This window comes from Morus notabilis, unplaced genomic scaffold (assembly GCF_000414095.1).
Source record: "Morus notabilis unplaced genomic scaffold, ASM41409v2 Scaffold887, whole genome shotgun sequence".
NCBI classification, from domain to species: Eukaryota; Viridiplantae; Streptophyta; class Magnoliopsida; order Rosales; family Moraceae; genus Morus; species Morus notabilis.
In genome coordinates this window covers 172,227-188,055 of record NW_010366463.1, presented here as the reverse complement: position 1 = coordinate 188,055, position 15,829 = coordinate 172,227, and the positions used below count along the sequence as shown (strand labels likewise).

Sequence of the window (15,829 nt, the reverse complement as noted above, 5' to 3'; positions counted from 1 at the left end):
AAAGTCAGTTCATAGATATCACTAATGTTTTACTTAAATTTAATTTTTTGAGAGTAAAGTTTTACTTAAATTTGTGACCATCACTAATGTTACTAAAATTGTATTACTTTATAGATCATATTTTTTATTTAAAAAAATTGAAATGAAAATTTCAATGGAATCAAATTATTGGATCTTTCCCTGTATTATTAGAACCTTATAAATGGATTATTGAAATGCAACTATTTCTCATTTTTTTTTTTAGCATAATCTTTGCTGTTAGCATTTTCTCAAATTATTAAATGAATAATTGCAGCATCATTGTTATCTTTTTTTTAAAGGCAATAACATAACTTCATTAAAAAATTAAGATACAGAACATTACCAATAAAAAAAATAGATGATACTCACATGATTAGACAATATAAACACACATTTTACCTAATAACGGAGAGAACTCCTTCAACAAGTGTCACCCGTTTAGTTCGATGATTCGAGTTTTTAATTCGAGTTGAGATGTGACTTTATGTGAGAACTTTTTACTGTAGCAAAAAAGTTAGATGTGACTGTTTCTGAGAGCCTTTTATTATAGTAAAACTCGAATTTGTGAAATGAATGGAGTACATAACTCAGACTTAGAGCAGTAGGGCGACCGCCCTCTAATCAATACATAACGCCAGTAATGGGAAAACCATCACCGTTATTACAATACAAACAAAAACATAAAACAGAAAAAACTCTACAAAAATCCCAAGAGATAAAACTAGCAAAATTAAGCCTCTCAACACCAAAGGTGTGTGAAGCATGGTAGGAGTGGCGCCGAAAAAAAACTCCGAAACGGCGACAAAAGCACCGGAGCCACGGCGGTGCATAGGTCCCACGCGCTGCCACCAGCGAGCGGCGGCTACGACACGCTCCAGTCTACCTTCCTCACCTCCTTTCCACAATCTAGTTCTTGAAATTTCAATGGAAACCTGCAGCGAACGTGTCCTAAATATAAGGTAGAAGATCAGAAACTGTTTTTCCTTAAACAACTCCATATCGATGACTATTTACACTTCCGTTGGTACGAACTCGACGTTGGTGACCTCTACAATCTCTCTGACAAACTTTGAAGGCCGGAAGCCTAATGAAGAGCTGAACCACCAACCCAAAAAAACCCTTTCTAACTTTGTTGCAAAGCACATTTCTATAACTTTCTCTCTAAAAGATTTCTTGAATAATTACTTTTAAAAACTTGGAGTCATCATTGTTATTTTTGATGAATGAATAGTATAATTTTCTATATAAAAAAATAAAAGCTCAAAGTGGAAGTTATTAGCCAAAATAACAAAACTACTTTTATTGTCTTTTTTTTTTTGGCTCAATTTATTATTGCCCTTTTTATATCATAGCGGTGAATGTGGTTGATTTATGTCAACAATTTGAGAAGTAAAAAATAAAAATGAAAATGAAACGACGTTTGTTTAGTAAATGTTTTGAAAACGAAAACAGTGAGAATGGTTTTTGTGGACTGAAAAAATAATTGAAAGTCGTCTTCACTTTTCTATTTTCATTTTTTAGTACTTATCAATAAATATTATAATATATTAATTAATAAACACGATTTCACTTTTTTATTATACTCAAAATAATGTCTTAAAAATTTAACTAAACGCAATTTTAAAATCGGTCACAGAATGATTCTCAAAATAATCTCATTTTTACTTTGTATTGAAAATAAAATCATTTTAAAACTAATTGTGAACGCACCTATTATTTTATAAGTAATGAGTATTATCCAATAGGATGAAAACCATTTTTGTTTAATTTATCATGATATTTTTGTTTAATTTATCATGAGCCTACTCTTCTTCCACGGTTCTAGTTCTACCTACCACCCGGATCACGTTTCTTAGATTTTATTTTAATTTTCTTATAATTTAAGAATTAGTTGGTGGAATGATACTTCAATGGATCTTGGCCGTCTTACCTTTAAGCCAACAGATACCCACAAATGACAATACTACTATTTTTTAATGTAGGAGAATCAGCACGTGGATCGAATTTCAGGGGTGCTGGTTTTTAGTAAGGGCACTTTTCACAAATAACTTTTCAGTGGTCCTAATTATATTCGGGACTTTTAGAGGGTATTTGGTACAAAAATTCGTGACATGATTTAAATTATAATTCGTAATTCGTTATAATATTTTCTTTTAAAAAAATATACGTAATTCGATAATAATTCTAAATCATAATTTTAAATCTGTGAACCAAACATCCTTTTAGGCCTCGTTCATTTCACCGATTCAAGTTTTTAATTTTAGGTTTCTACAGTAAAAAGCTCTCAAAAAATATCACATCTAACTTTTTCTATTACAGTAAAAAGCTTTAAAAAAATGTCACATCTCAACTTAAATTGAAAATTCTAATCCGTGAAGTGAACGAGGCCTTAGTAACATAATTTTTTTATTGAATGGTCAATTTTTTTATTATTATATTTGATTAAAATTATATTAAATTGTAAAAGCATATAAGACACTAATTTTTTATACAAGAACTACTGATTATTAAATTTGAATTATGATAAGTTGTGCCCATATAGTATATGTTGTCGATAAAATAGTTGCGACCAAAAAAGTATTTGCTGGTAGACATTGGAGTCAATTAGAAAATAAATTTAACTAGTTAATTTGAGAATTATTAAACGATAATTAAAGACCTAGATAACCATTTGATCTTCACTTAGCACGAAATCAGATACTAACTAGATTAATCAAATATTAATATGGTGTTTAATCATAAAAGTTTCCGTGGAAATGTTTCATTAAAGGTTAAAGATATCAACTTGTTCCTGTAGTTGTGGCAAACGTCAAGATTTTTAAAAGAAAATAATAGAAAATAGACCAATATAAAAAATTTAAGAAAGTATATAGACCAATTTTTAGTTATAAAAATTAATAAGTCATAACTTGTCAAGTTATGGTTCATAACCAGATAAGTTATGAAAAAACTTGTCAAGTTATGATTCATAACCAAACAAATTATGGACAATTATGAACAATAACTTATCAAGTTATAGTTCATAACCAGACAAATTATGGACGAAAATAATAATTTAACCTATTTATTAACTTATGTAAACTATTGACCTATTAATTTAAATTCATCTCAAGTCTTTGCTTATTTTTCTCTTTCTCCCATTTTTAAACTTACACTATTACCTATGCAAAATATTAAGAGAGCGCTTCTGATACGTCTTTTTGAATTTCATGAAGTTATATAAAAAAGAACAATCACTGATATTTATTCAATTCAAACAGTACTAAATAACATATGCATCAAACAGTACTCATAAATTTTACATTGACGTTAAATTTCTAAATGTTTCTCATGCTTTTCCTATTATGACAAAAAATTCAAATTCTCAAGGTATCAAAATTGGGAGTCAAGAGCAGAAACACATTGGATTATTTGGATTATTTTGCTGCACCACCTGCCTCAGCGGTTTTAACTTCTATTGGGCACTGTGACACGTATGGCTTTAGCTGCAATAAGAGAGGGATTAAATGAGTTCTTAGCTGCAAACAAAACACATGAAGAGAATACGCAAACCTATAGAAAATGTAGAGTTTCTGTATTCCACTACTAAGAGTAACTCTAGTTGTATAATGGTAAAATTCTGATCATTGACAATGACACAATGTAAATCATCTTGTAGAGAAGAATATAAACAAGTACAACCACAAAATAGGATAACTCGTATACATAAATATACATACAAGAATGATATTTCTTGTATGTTGTTTGTATGTTTAGAATATACTTTAATTTGTTTGGAGTAATTTAAAGTGAATTGTCCTGCAAGGTTCTCATTAAAATTTTATCCTCACTGGACATGCAAGGAAATTTAGTTATATCCCCAAACAGACTGCAAAAATAGGAACGTGAATAATATATATATATATATATATATATATAAACCAATGAATTTTACATTCAGCTTTATTAGATCTTTTGGAAGTTACATTGTTTAGAAAGATTTGCTTAACCATCAGTGGTACTACTTTTCTCTCATCCATACTCAGCAAGAAATAGAATGAAGCACAATCTAACTTCTAGGCCAAGAGAAAAAAGACGGTACCTTGAAGTCGGTCAGGTCCGGGACTACATAATTTGGTAGCTTTTCTTTCACCACAACATAACCACCTGCAGCAACATTCTTTTCACATTATAAACAATCACATATAATGAAAATACCAATTTAGAGTTTCTAGTTCAGAATTGGGTTCCCAGTAATAAAACATCACGTAACTAGCATCAACTTCCACATCTCCCTTCTTGAGGATTATTTTGACGATTAAGAGTTACACAAAAACCATATATCTTAAGCCGTGAAGTCACAAGAACATCAACTTGATACAATTTTTCTTCCTATCCTAAAAGGAATAGCTTTCAAGATACCATGGGAAAGAATTCAGAGGAAATGTTTCCACATCTTCTTCAGCGCACTAATCTTTTGCTTGCATCGCATACGAACTCATTTTACCAATTCTTTCAGTGGTTTAGGTTTGGGAAGTCAGCAAACAACCACAGAATCAAGCACATCATATCCTTTTTATGTATTATACATCACAAACCTGAAATCAGGGGGGGTGGTTCTTACACAAGGTTATATTATTTCCTATAAATTGCTACAGTAAAAAAGGGCCTACCTCGACACCGGAAATACGTTTCAATGCCTAAAGGAGCAGTAAAATGCAGGAAATTGGGTAGTGAGCTAGATTAAAGGAATAATAGCAAACCTAAAGTTAAGCTAGTTTCTAAACAACCACAGAATCAAGCACATCATATCCTTTTTATGTATTATACATCACAAACCTGAAATCAGGGGGGGTGGTTCTTACACAAGGTTATATTATTTCCTATAAATTGCTACAGTAAAAAAGGGCCTACCTCGACACCGGAAATACGTTTCAATGCCTAAAGGAGCAGTAAAATGCAGGAAATTGGGTAGTGAGCTAGATTAAAGGAATAATAGCAAACCTAAAGTTAAGCTAGTTTCTAAACAACCACAGAATCAAGCACATCATATCCTTTTTATGTATTATACATCACAAACCTGAAATCAGGGGGGGTGGTTCTTACACAAGGTTATATTATTTCCTATAAATTGCTACAGTAAAAAAGGGCCTTCCTCGACACCAGAAATACGTTTCAATGCCTAAAGGAGCAGTAAAATGGAGGAAATTGGGCAGTGAGCTAGATTAAAGGAATAATAGCAAACCTAAAGTTAAGCTAGTTTCTAAACAACCACAGAATCAAGCACATCATATCCTTTTTATGTATTATACATCACAAACCTGAAATCACGTTTGTTATCATATGAAAAATGTTGAGGTTCTGATGCAGGAGCATTTCAAACGATAGTGTGCTGTCGCTTTTTGTACAATTCCCATTGCCTTAATTTCTTGTGGTTTGAGGAGAGCTGAAAATTCGGGCTGCCCGGCCCGGGCCCGGCAGCCCGAAAGGGTAGTTAGGGCCGGGGGCTGGCCCGTAGTTTTAATCGGGCCGGGCCAGCCCGGCCTGGCCCTAAATAACTTTATATCGGGCCGGACCAGCCCAAATCGGCTCGGTCTGGCCCGAGCATGATTTATAAAAATTAAAAAAAAAATAACGAAATTTATAATAAATAGTGAATATTGTAAAATTTTAATGGAATAAGACTTTATTTATGTAATTATAACTGCCTCATTAAAAATCTTACCAAGAAAAACCTATTAAGATAAAACCTTGGTAAGGAAAAAAGAGTGCAGTATTATTTTCACAGTTACAATTTATATATACTGAATAGTGCTGAAAATTTGGGCCGAGCTAGACGGGCCGGCCCAAAGCCCGTTACTGTGGGCTCGGGGACCAGCCCGGCCCAAATCCGTACAAGCCCGAGCCCGGCCCTAGTGTAGGGCCGGGCTGGGCGGTAATTCCAGGCCCGTAGGCGTCCTGAGCCTGAAATGGTTAAGGAGTTGGTCTGCTGCTGGCCACTACAGGCTTGCAGCCACACTGTTGGGCTGGCTGCAGCCCAAAGGCCAAGCCTAAATTTTTTTTTTCTTGGTTGTTTACTTGTTTTTGGCCCAACCGTAATATTACCGTTGGGCTAACTCACTGCCTCACGGCAGTGAGTCTGAAGCAGAGGGCTACAGCCCTCTGCTATTTTTTTTTTCTCTCCCAAAATTCATAAATTTATCTATAAATACCCCCTCCAAGAGAATTAATGTGAGTGAGAATTGAGAGTTGAGAAAAAATTAGAGAATACGAAGAGAATAGAGAGTGAAAGTTGTGTTGTGTGAAAAAAATGGGTTAATAGAGAGGGTATTTATAGATAAAATTTATGAATTTTTGGGGAGAAAAAAAATAGCAGAGGGCTTCAGCCCTCTGCTTTAGACTCACTGCCGGCAGTGAGTCAGCCCAACGGTAATATTACCGTTGGGCCAAAAACAAGTAAACAATAAAGAAAAAAAAAATTAGGCTTAGCCTTTGGGCTGCAGGCTGCAACCAGCCCAACAGTGTGGCTGTAGGCCTGCAGCAGCCAGCGGTCTGCTGCTCATTAACCATTCGGGCCCAGGCCGGGCCATTTCGGGCTATTCGGGGGCTCTCCGGGCCGGGCTCGGGCCACCTGCAGGCCTGGAATTACCGCCCAGCCCGGCCCTACACTAGGGCCGGGTTCGGGCTTGTATGGATTCGGGCCGGGCCAGTCCCCGGGCCCACAGTAACGGGCTTTAGGCCGGCCCGTCTAGCCCGGCCCAATTTTTCGGCACTAGGTTTGAGTTAGCAACTCTTTAGTATTTTAGCTCTTTTTGTTGTCTTTTAAGAGCTTTGTGTTTCGCTTCTCTAAATGTTGTGTTTCATGGTATAGCATATGGTTGTCATAGAACCCGAGGCTTATCAGATTAAGATAGTGAGCTTGTTGTTTTGAAATTGTCTGTATTTGCTCCCTATCCAAACTTGCATCGTATCAAACCCTCCAATGAACTTTCAATTGGAGGGTTTGGAATGATGATTCCACCCTCCAATTGAAAGTTAATTTCAAATTTTCCCAGGCTCTCTGCACCACATTCAAGTTAAGAACCATCAACGACAAAGAACAACCCGCTTTCAACTATACAAGTTATAACATAACTCAGAAAGAATCTAACAGACAAAGTTGTGAAAGATGACATATGAGGCATCCTGAATTCACATTTCAGGGGTAAACAAAAAAAAAAAAAAACGGTTTAAGCAAGCAATAGAGAGCTGTGGCAGAAAACTCGATTTAAATCTCAGAATGAAGTTAGTATTAGCTCCTAAGGACAGTAGTTTCATTTTTCGAACTTCCTGGAAAAAATTACTAATGGAATAACCGGCCACACCACAAACAGGACGTCAATAAATTTGTAACTACAGTCAAGATACAAGCAAGGTAGACAATCAAACCTTTGCGGGTATGGAACCCTGTTGGCTTGCAGTTCTTTCCCTTATAGTAATCCCTTGGAGCCCGCTTTGAAGAGAGAATGTCAAGTGATGATGTTCTCTTTCTCCTAAACGCCCTTCCCAAACCTAATATCAATCCTAGCGGCATTTTCTCCCCCTTAAAAAGGCACTCAAATTAGAATAAGCACACACATCTAGATTAAATTCAATTAAAACAAAAAAAAGTAACAAGAACTTGCAAAACATAAAAAGATAAGGTACGTGTTTCACATAAATGGGACATCAAATGCAAAATCAATCTTTTATTTTTTCCTCTTTTTTGAACCTTAAAAAGCTTACTTTTGCATTTTTACTTTTATATATCATTTTATGAACAATTAAGGAAATAAAAAATTAAAGAACAAAATAGAAGTTACTTCATAAGAAGTTTCAAAAGACATAATCGAGAACCAAGGCATTTTGTCTAATTGAGGCGAGATGTAAGCCTCGAATGAAGGGCATTTTACACTTATACAATTAAAAACTCAAATCAGCGAACTAAACGGGCCCTAAATAAGTACATGTCTATTAATTTTTGTTTCCCATTATGCCCCTTTTATTTTTTTGTTTTTACTTTTTTCTCTGATTAGCTTTTATTGTATTTGTCCACTTGCCTTCATTATTGAATTTGTCTACTTGCCCACTTTCCTCGCTAATTAAGAAAAAAAAAAAAAAAAAAATACAATACGATAACCTCTTAGAAAAGATTTAGAGGACTGCCAATTAACAACTATTGGTGAAAAAATTGGCTGATGATTGTGTTCGTGGTAGTCAAAACTAAGCGTCTTAAAGCAGGTAGTTGTCATGGAATATTTTCTTTCCCATTTTGCCCTTAATTTTTTCTACTTTTCACTTGTTAAAAGTAATAATGTTTTAGGGAGTCGATTCACCACACTAATTATAAATGAAATTTCTAAATCAATTAATTAAGCCTATTCCTATTGTTGTTAGTCGAGTATCTCTAACCTATTTGCTAATCTCTTCCGAGTACTAATAAATTATCCTAACAAGCAGATTTCTTATATCCTTATGAAAATCCTTTAACCTATCGAAATCCATTACGAACAAAAGCTAAATTATCCTAACAAGCAGATTTCTTATATCCTTATGAAAATCCTTTAACCTATCGAAATCCATTACGAACAAGGAAACTCAATAGACTACACAAGTTTATAAGTATATCTCTATCCTACAAGTACTCATGACATTAATTATCATTTTAAAAGTCTCAAATTGATTCTCAAATCATACAAATATTACCTAAATATTCACAAGCATTAAGTAAATCTATGAAAAAAAAAGAGAAAAAACAATTCTATCATTAGTTTTTTTTTTTTTTTTTTTTAAGTTTATTCTAAAATTCGTTAAGGGAATGGAAAGGAAAGGCCATTTTAAAAAAAGGGTCTAATTCCATCATTTGGTTGACAAATCTAAACCCTCATTCAATTCGTTGATTCGAGTTTTCAATTTGAGCTGAGATGTGATTTTATATGAGATTTTTACTGTGGCAGAAAAAGTTACATGTGACTTTTATGAGAGCTTTTAACTATAGTAAAATTAAAATTAAAAACTCGAATCGGTAAAAATGAACGAGACCTAAATTAGAAAAGCCTTTCTAACTGAAAGCCTGTTCACCCAATTTAAGTGAATCATGGTTCACATGAGGAGGGGGAGTGGAAAGGCTTTTCCATTCAGCCCTAATTATCTTTTTCCCCAAATTGCCCTTCTCAAAATTTCGCGATCGAGAGAGAAAAAAACCCTCGCCTCCATTACTGCCTCTCGACTGCTTATCACTCCAACTGAGGCGAAGCACCATCATCAATGCCGACAGTTCACGGAAGGTCCATCAACGATTGTCTCCAGCGACGATAAACGACCGTTCGTCAATCCATTGAATCTGAGCAGGTACAGTCTTATTTTTTCCATCCCTCTCCTTGCTTCCTTATTCTTCTCTCGTTCTAATGTGAGCGTGAGATTGCATATGATTTTCTTCTCATTTTAGGGCCAAAGTAATCTGGGTACTAAAAACATTGTATGCTTTATCGTTGAATGTTTTAGAAAGCCTTTGATTTTGTGTTTGTTGCTTATTATTTTCTCAATTTGGGGCTGAGGAATTTCTTTCACTGTCTTTCCTGGTTTTTTTTTTCTTTTTTATGATTGTATTTTTCTCAGCCACGTATTGCTTTTTTCTATATCCAAAAAAAATAAGGGTTCGTTGCTAAAATATAGAACCTATCTTATAAAGATGTGGATTTCTTAACTGAAAGTTATAGAATTATAACTGTATAGATGATGGAAATATGAGGTCATTTAGTATTATCTAAAAGAAAACTAGCTAAAGTATACTATACTAGTTGAGAAATTAGTCCAAAGTTGAATGTATACGTACTGTGAACAAAGTCTGATGAAAAGATAAGAAAATCTCGCCACAATTAATATTGAAAATATTACTTTAAAAGATAAGAAAATCTCACCACAATTAATATTGAAAATAATACTTTAGCTTTTATAGCTAGGCAAGTTGCATATGTTTAATACTCAAAATATAATAATATTAATAAAAGAAGGGGAAATGATTTGAGTCGAACAAAAGAATACTGGGTTAGTTGTCTTAATCTTGGGTTACTAATGTATATCTAGAGAATATTGAGTTAGTTCTCTTAACTTTGCCCGTTTATGCACTTATCTAGTTAATTTGTCCCTACAACTTGTTTTTATTGTATGGTTTCTCAAATTTGATTCCACCACTACATGATAAAAGATTGCTTTTCATAAGGATTTTGAGCCAAATGCTTACTAATTCATCAAAGTTTTACCTTTTCTAATTCCAATTTAAATGTACTTATTTGGTTATTTTATTGTAGGATAATGGCTCGCTTAAGATTAGCCAAAAGTAAAACTTTGAGAAAAAATAAGCTAGTTACTTTGTTTTTACATTGGTTGAATATTATGCGTACAGTGCAATGGTTCTTGGCCAACGGTACCATCGAAAGGAATATTTAAGAATAGCTAGTTACTAGCTTCAAGGATTGCCTGTTTCTCAGGAATTTCAGATTAAAATTGCAAATGAGTAACTAAAAAAACTGAAAACAATAGAAAACCCAGGAACCATCGGTCCTAAATAATATTCCTAAACCATCGGTCCTAAAAAAACTGAAAACACAAACCATTTTCCTAAATCTCCCTCAAATCCAATATTCCTAAACACAGATTAAACCATCGGTCCAAACACAGATCAAACCATAAACAAAAAATTCATAAATCCAAACCATAAACACAGATCAAATCACCAACACGAAAAGAAGTAAAAACCACAAACATCGATCAAATCATCAAAATGAAAAAAAAAAAAAAACAAAACAAAACAAAAAATGGACGGGGGAAATACCAGAAACGGAGCTGCCGAATGCAAGCCTTTGAAGACCGATCTGACAAAGCAATGAGAAGAACACCCCTTCACGAAGGCCGATCAGACGAAGAAATGAGAAGAAGCGGCGGTGGAGAGAGAGAGGAGCGGCGGTGGGTGACTTCTGACGAAGAAGAAGAAGACGAAGCGAATAAATAGAGGTATGGCCGCAAGGGTGGGTGACTTCTGAGAGAAAGAGAGGGTCAGCGTAAAGAGAAGGAGCGGCCGCGGAGAGAAGAGAAGGAGCGGCGGTGGAGACTGGAGAGGAGAAAGAACGGGCGAGCGCCAGTGGAGAGAGTGAAAAAAAAAATTAGAGAGGAAAACCTAGCTTCTAACTGTTCAGCCTTTTGTTTAATTGTTTTGTATAATATTAGTTTATTAGTTTATTTATGGCCCGTTTAGTTCGCTGATTCGAATTTTTAATTCGAGTTGAGATATAATTTTATGTGAGAGTTTTTTACTGTAGTAAAAAAGTTAGATGTAATTGTTTGTGAGAGCTTTTTACTGTAACAAAACTCAAATTCTAAACTTGAATAAAAATCTCCGGTAGAGATGAAAGTAACAGCCTTTTGTTTACAAAACATAGGATTTGTTCTTTTAGAGTTTAATTTGAATATAATTTTTGAGTTAAATTTGAGTTATAATTTGAGTTGAACTTATAACTTGAGTTTGTGTTTAGTTGTGTACATTTAAATTATGATTTGAGATAAGAATCTTTTTGAGTTTGTATTTGAGTGAGTCAAAACTTAAATTTGTATTTAAATAGTATTTTAATAAAAACTCAATGCTGATGAAAAATTTTAATATGGTATATGGGTCGGGTTTTATTCGTCTTTTCGTTATCAACGCATAGAAAAAAAATCATCTCAATCAGAATTAAAACAAAAAAGTTATAGCATTTTTAAGAATAGAAAAAATATTATTCATTAATTTGAATTCGAGTTTCTAAACTCAAGTTGAAGGGAAAACTTGAACTCAAGTTTTAGTCCTAAACTCGAGTTTGAACTCAAGTTTAAACTTAAAAGAACATGAACTCGAATAAAGTTGTAACTCGAGTTGCATTTTTTTGAGTTTTTCACTCAAAAGAGCAAGCCCATATATTTGTAAAATAAGTAATAAACAGATTGGAATTGAGTCGTATATTTGTTTTACTTAAATATGATACGTTTAATAAACAGGTTACGACGAGTTAATTGTAGGTTGACGAGTCAATTTAAAAATGACACGTTATTTAATCGTGTTTTACGGATTCGACATGATTTTGATCCGTACTTATTTAAAATAAACCTAAACTCATTTATTTCGTGCGAGTTTCGAATCGTATCGTCACGTCGCTGTCCGAATTACAATCCTAGTATAAAGTGTGTACACGACCAATCTGTGAGTGTTGGATCTTCATTAATTCGTGCTCACTTCTAAATTGTCCTTTTGTAATTTTCAGTGTAATGAAGAGAAGACTAACAAAATGACAGCTAATGATCATCAAGCTAGATCATCAGGGGATCATGATCACATTATTATTGATATTGTGGATGAATAGGCAGCTAAGTACTTTGAGAATTTGACGTCCGACGACTTGTCCATGTCACAAGAGTGTTGCATCTTCAGAATCTCAACCATACTATAAGGAAAATTTTAAGTGGACGTTTGGTTCATAGATTCAGAATTATTTTCAATTTATATGTATTTTTTATAAGAGAAAATATTGTACCGAGCACGAACCATAACTCGAACCATGGTATGAATCTACTAACCAAATGTATGGTTGTTCTCAAACTCAAATCAATTAAATTGATTTTTTTTCTCACTAAAACTCATGAACTCGATTCACTTCACCAATTCGAGTTTAGAATTCGAGTTTTGTTACAGTAAAAATCTTTCAGAAACAGTCACATTTAATTTTTTTGTTACAGTAAAAAGCTCTCACATAAAATCACATCTCAACTCGAATTAAAAACTCAAATTAGCGAACTAAACGGGCTATAATTTTCTCTTTTTATGATAACTTATAGAGTATGAATAATGAATAAAACTCTTCATTATTCTGCACGTACTGGCTAAGGGCCAGTTTTGCTTGTGCTATTGGAAAATTTTCCTTATAGAGTATGGTTGGGATTCTGAAGATGCAACACTCTTGTGACATGGACAAGTCGTCGGACGTTAAATTCACAAAGTACTCGGCTTCCAATTCATCCACAATATCAATAATAACATGATCATGATCCCCTGATGATCATTAGCTGTCATTTTGTTGGTCTTCTCTTCATTACACGGAAAATTACAAAAGGACAATTTAAAAGTGAGCACGAATTAATGAAGATCCAACACTCACAAATTGGTCATATACACACTTTATACAAGTGTGTTATATAATTCCCTTAACTATTCTCAGAAATATGGCTATATTATCTCAGTTAATCCATAAACTATGTGCATTGTAACACTAATTTAGTCTCTAAACTTTTAATTTTTACAAATTACCTCCTAGTATTTTATTTAAGGAACTAGTAATCTTCACACTATAATTGATGAAGCATTTTTGAAATTTCATAATCACATTCCAATCGTCTTTGATATACACTTCAAATCAAGAATTAAGATCTCACTCGACAATTGATCATATACGTAATCATGATATAAGCCATTTTGGCTCTTTCAGTTCGCTGATTCGAGTTGAGATGAGATTTATGTGAGAGTTTTTTACTGTAGCAAAAAAGTTAAGCATCGTTCACTTTGCGGATTCGAGTTTTCAATTCGAATTAAGATGTGACATTTTCTTAAAGCTTGTCACTGTAGCAGAAAAAGTTAAATGTGACATTTTTTTAGAGCTTTTTACTGTAGCAAAACTCAAATTTTAAACTCGAATCGGTGAAATGAACGGAATGAACCGGAGAGCGCAGTGGTGGAACTAGAATGCAACAACTAACTACTAGGCTCCGTTCTTTTCGCTGATTCGAGTTTAGAATTCGAGTTTTACTACAGTAAAAAATTCTCAGAAACAGTCACATCTAACTTTTTTGCTACAATAAAAAGCTCTCACACAACATCACATCTCAACTCGAATTAACGAACAGAACGAGAAATTTACTTACCTGAGTTAAAGACTTTGTTTAACTTTTTGCTGTGATATGTTCCTTCGCTGTGATATGTTCCTAGTGCTTCGGCAGATGTGCGCGCACACACACGTGTGTATATATATATATATATGTTTTGAGTTTAATATGAAGGAAGTATGAAGCTTTTTCATGCTGGAAAAACAAATTTGGGGAAGCTTATAACAAGTTACTATAGCACATCCAAGTTATAAGACAGACAAACATATCGAACATCGAATGTACAACCATATAAATATCTTGTATGTGTGTGTGCGCATATATATATATATATATATTGTAATATGTGAGTGAATGTGAGAGTTTGATGCATGTACTCTTAGAATAAAGTGATATATATATATATATATATTGTAATATGCGAGTGAATGTGAGAGTTTGATGCATGTACTCTTAGAATAAAGTGATATATATATATATATATATTGTAATATGCGAGTGAATGTGAGAGTTTGATGCATGTACTCTTAGAATAAAGTGATATATATATATATATATATTGTAATATGCGAGTGAATGTGAGAGTTTGATGCATGTACTCTTAGAATAAAGTGATATATATATATATATATATTGTAATATGCGAGTGAATGTGAGAGTTTGATGCATGTACTCTTAGAATAAAGTGCAATTCCAATGCTCACTCATTTGAAATGTGAAATCACTTTCACTCTACCGGTTTCTTCTTCCCTTTTCTTGTCTGGCAAAAAGCAAATTATATTCTAACAAACATAGCAATTAATTAATCATAAAAATCATTGCTGCAATATCCTTACATTTTTATATAAAATATATATATATATACCTGGGAGAATTTATACCTTACTTCACCACGACATGATAAACAATTCTTTTTTTTTTTCTTTTCAAACTTTATTGTACGTAACGATATTGCAAAATTGGAGAAATGAGTGCCCATGGTTTTTTTTTTTTTTTTGGTTGAAACAGTCATGATAATGATATGCATCCGATATCTTGGCCAACTTTGTTGGAAATGCTAAATTTAGCCTTAATTAATGTAATAATTTTGTCTGTTTATAAATGCTGTCACCATATTCTTTTTGAAGAATTTTGTCGCATCCTCGATATTTAACTGTTGTTTTTTTAGCCGTGTTATTTAAACAAGTGGAGCTGAGCTGGCAATCGGATTACATGGCAAGATATATATAAAAGTATCGTTTATTTCGCCGATTCGAATTTATAATTCGAGTTTTGTTACAGTAAAAAGCTCTAAAAAATAGTCACATTTAATATTTTTACTACAGTAAAAAGCTCTCACATAAAGTCATATCTCAATTCGAATTAAAAACTCGAATCAGCGAACTAAACAGGCTCAAAATTGGGTGGATAGCAAGTTTACTTTGGTTAAACTGTATTGTAAAGGGTGATGGTTAATTGACAAGCTTGGCCCAGATTTTTGAATAATGGTTAACATAAAAATATTCCATCCCTCGTGCATGGTCTCTGAATTTCCTAACATTACAAATTGCACCACGAATTATGTTACTTATCCCATATTTTGTCCTTCAAATACAAAGATCGTTAAAAATTCAATGGAAATCAATCGTGTGACACTTAAATTAATTTCAAAATGTTACAAATTAGAACCTGAAACATATATAGCCCTTGCTCCCTTTGATTTTTTTAACAATTTTTGTGATTGAAGGGTGAAACATTGGACGATGACCACACTTCAGGGTGTAATTTACGGCGTTCAAAAATTTGAGAACCAAAATGAGACAAAAAAAAATATTTCGATCAAGGAGTAGATAATCTATCGAACAGTTATATATTTTTTTAAAATAATTGTTATAGTGTCACTTATAAGTTTCTTTTTGAAAGACTG

At 33.3% G+C, this 15,829-nt stretch overlaps 1 protein-coding gene across 1 annotated transcript; it reads right to left on the bottom strand.

The window, feature by feature from the left end:
- Positions 1–3,248: 3,248 nt before the first annotated feature.
- Positions 3,249–11,185, bottom strand: LOC21391715 (39S ribosomal protein L41-A, mitochondrial). Its single transcript, XM_024173604.1, has 4 exons — positions 10,853–11,185; positions 7,429–7,582; positions 4,103–4,167; positions 3,249–3,506 (listed from the first exon to the last, which is right to left on the bottom strand). The coding sequence occupies exons 2-4, from the start codon at positions 7,571–7,573 to the stop codon at positions 3,438–3,440; spliced, it is 279 nt and encodes a 92-aa protein (XP_024029372.1). The 5' UTR covers positions 7,574–7,582; positions 10,853–11,185; the 3' UTR covers positions 3,249–3,437.
- Between the last annotated feature and the right edge of the window lie 4,644 nt (positions 11,186–15,829).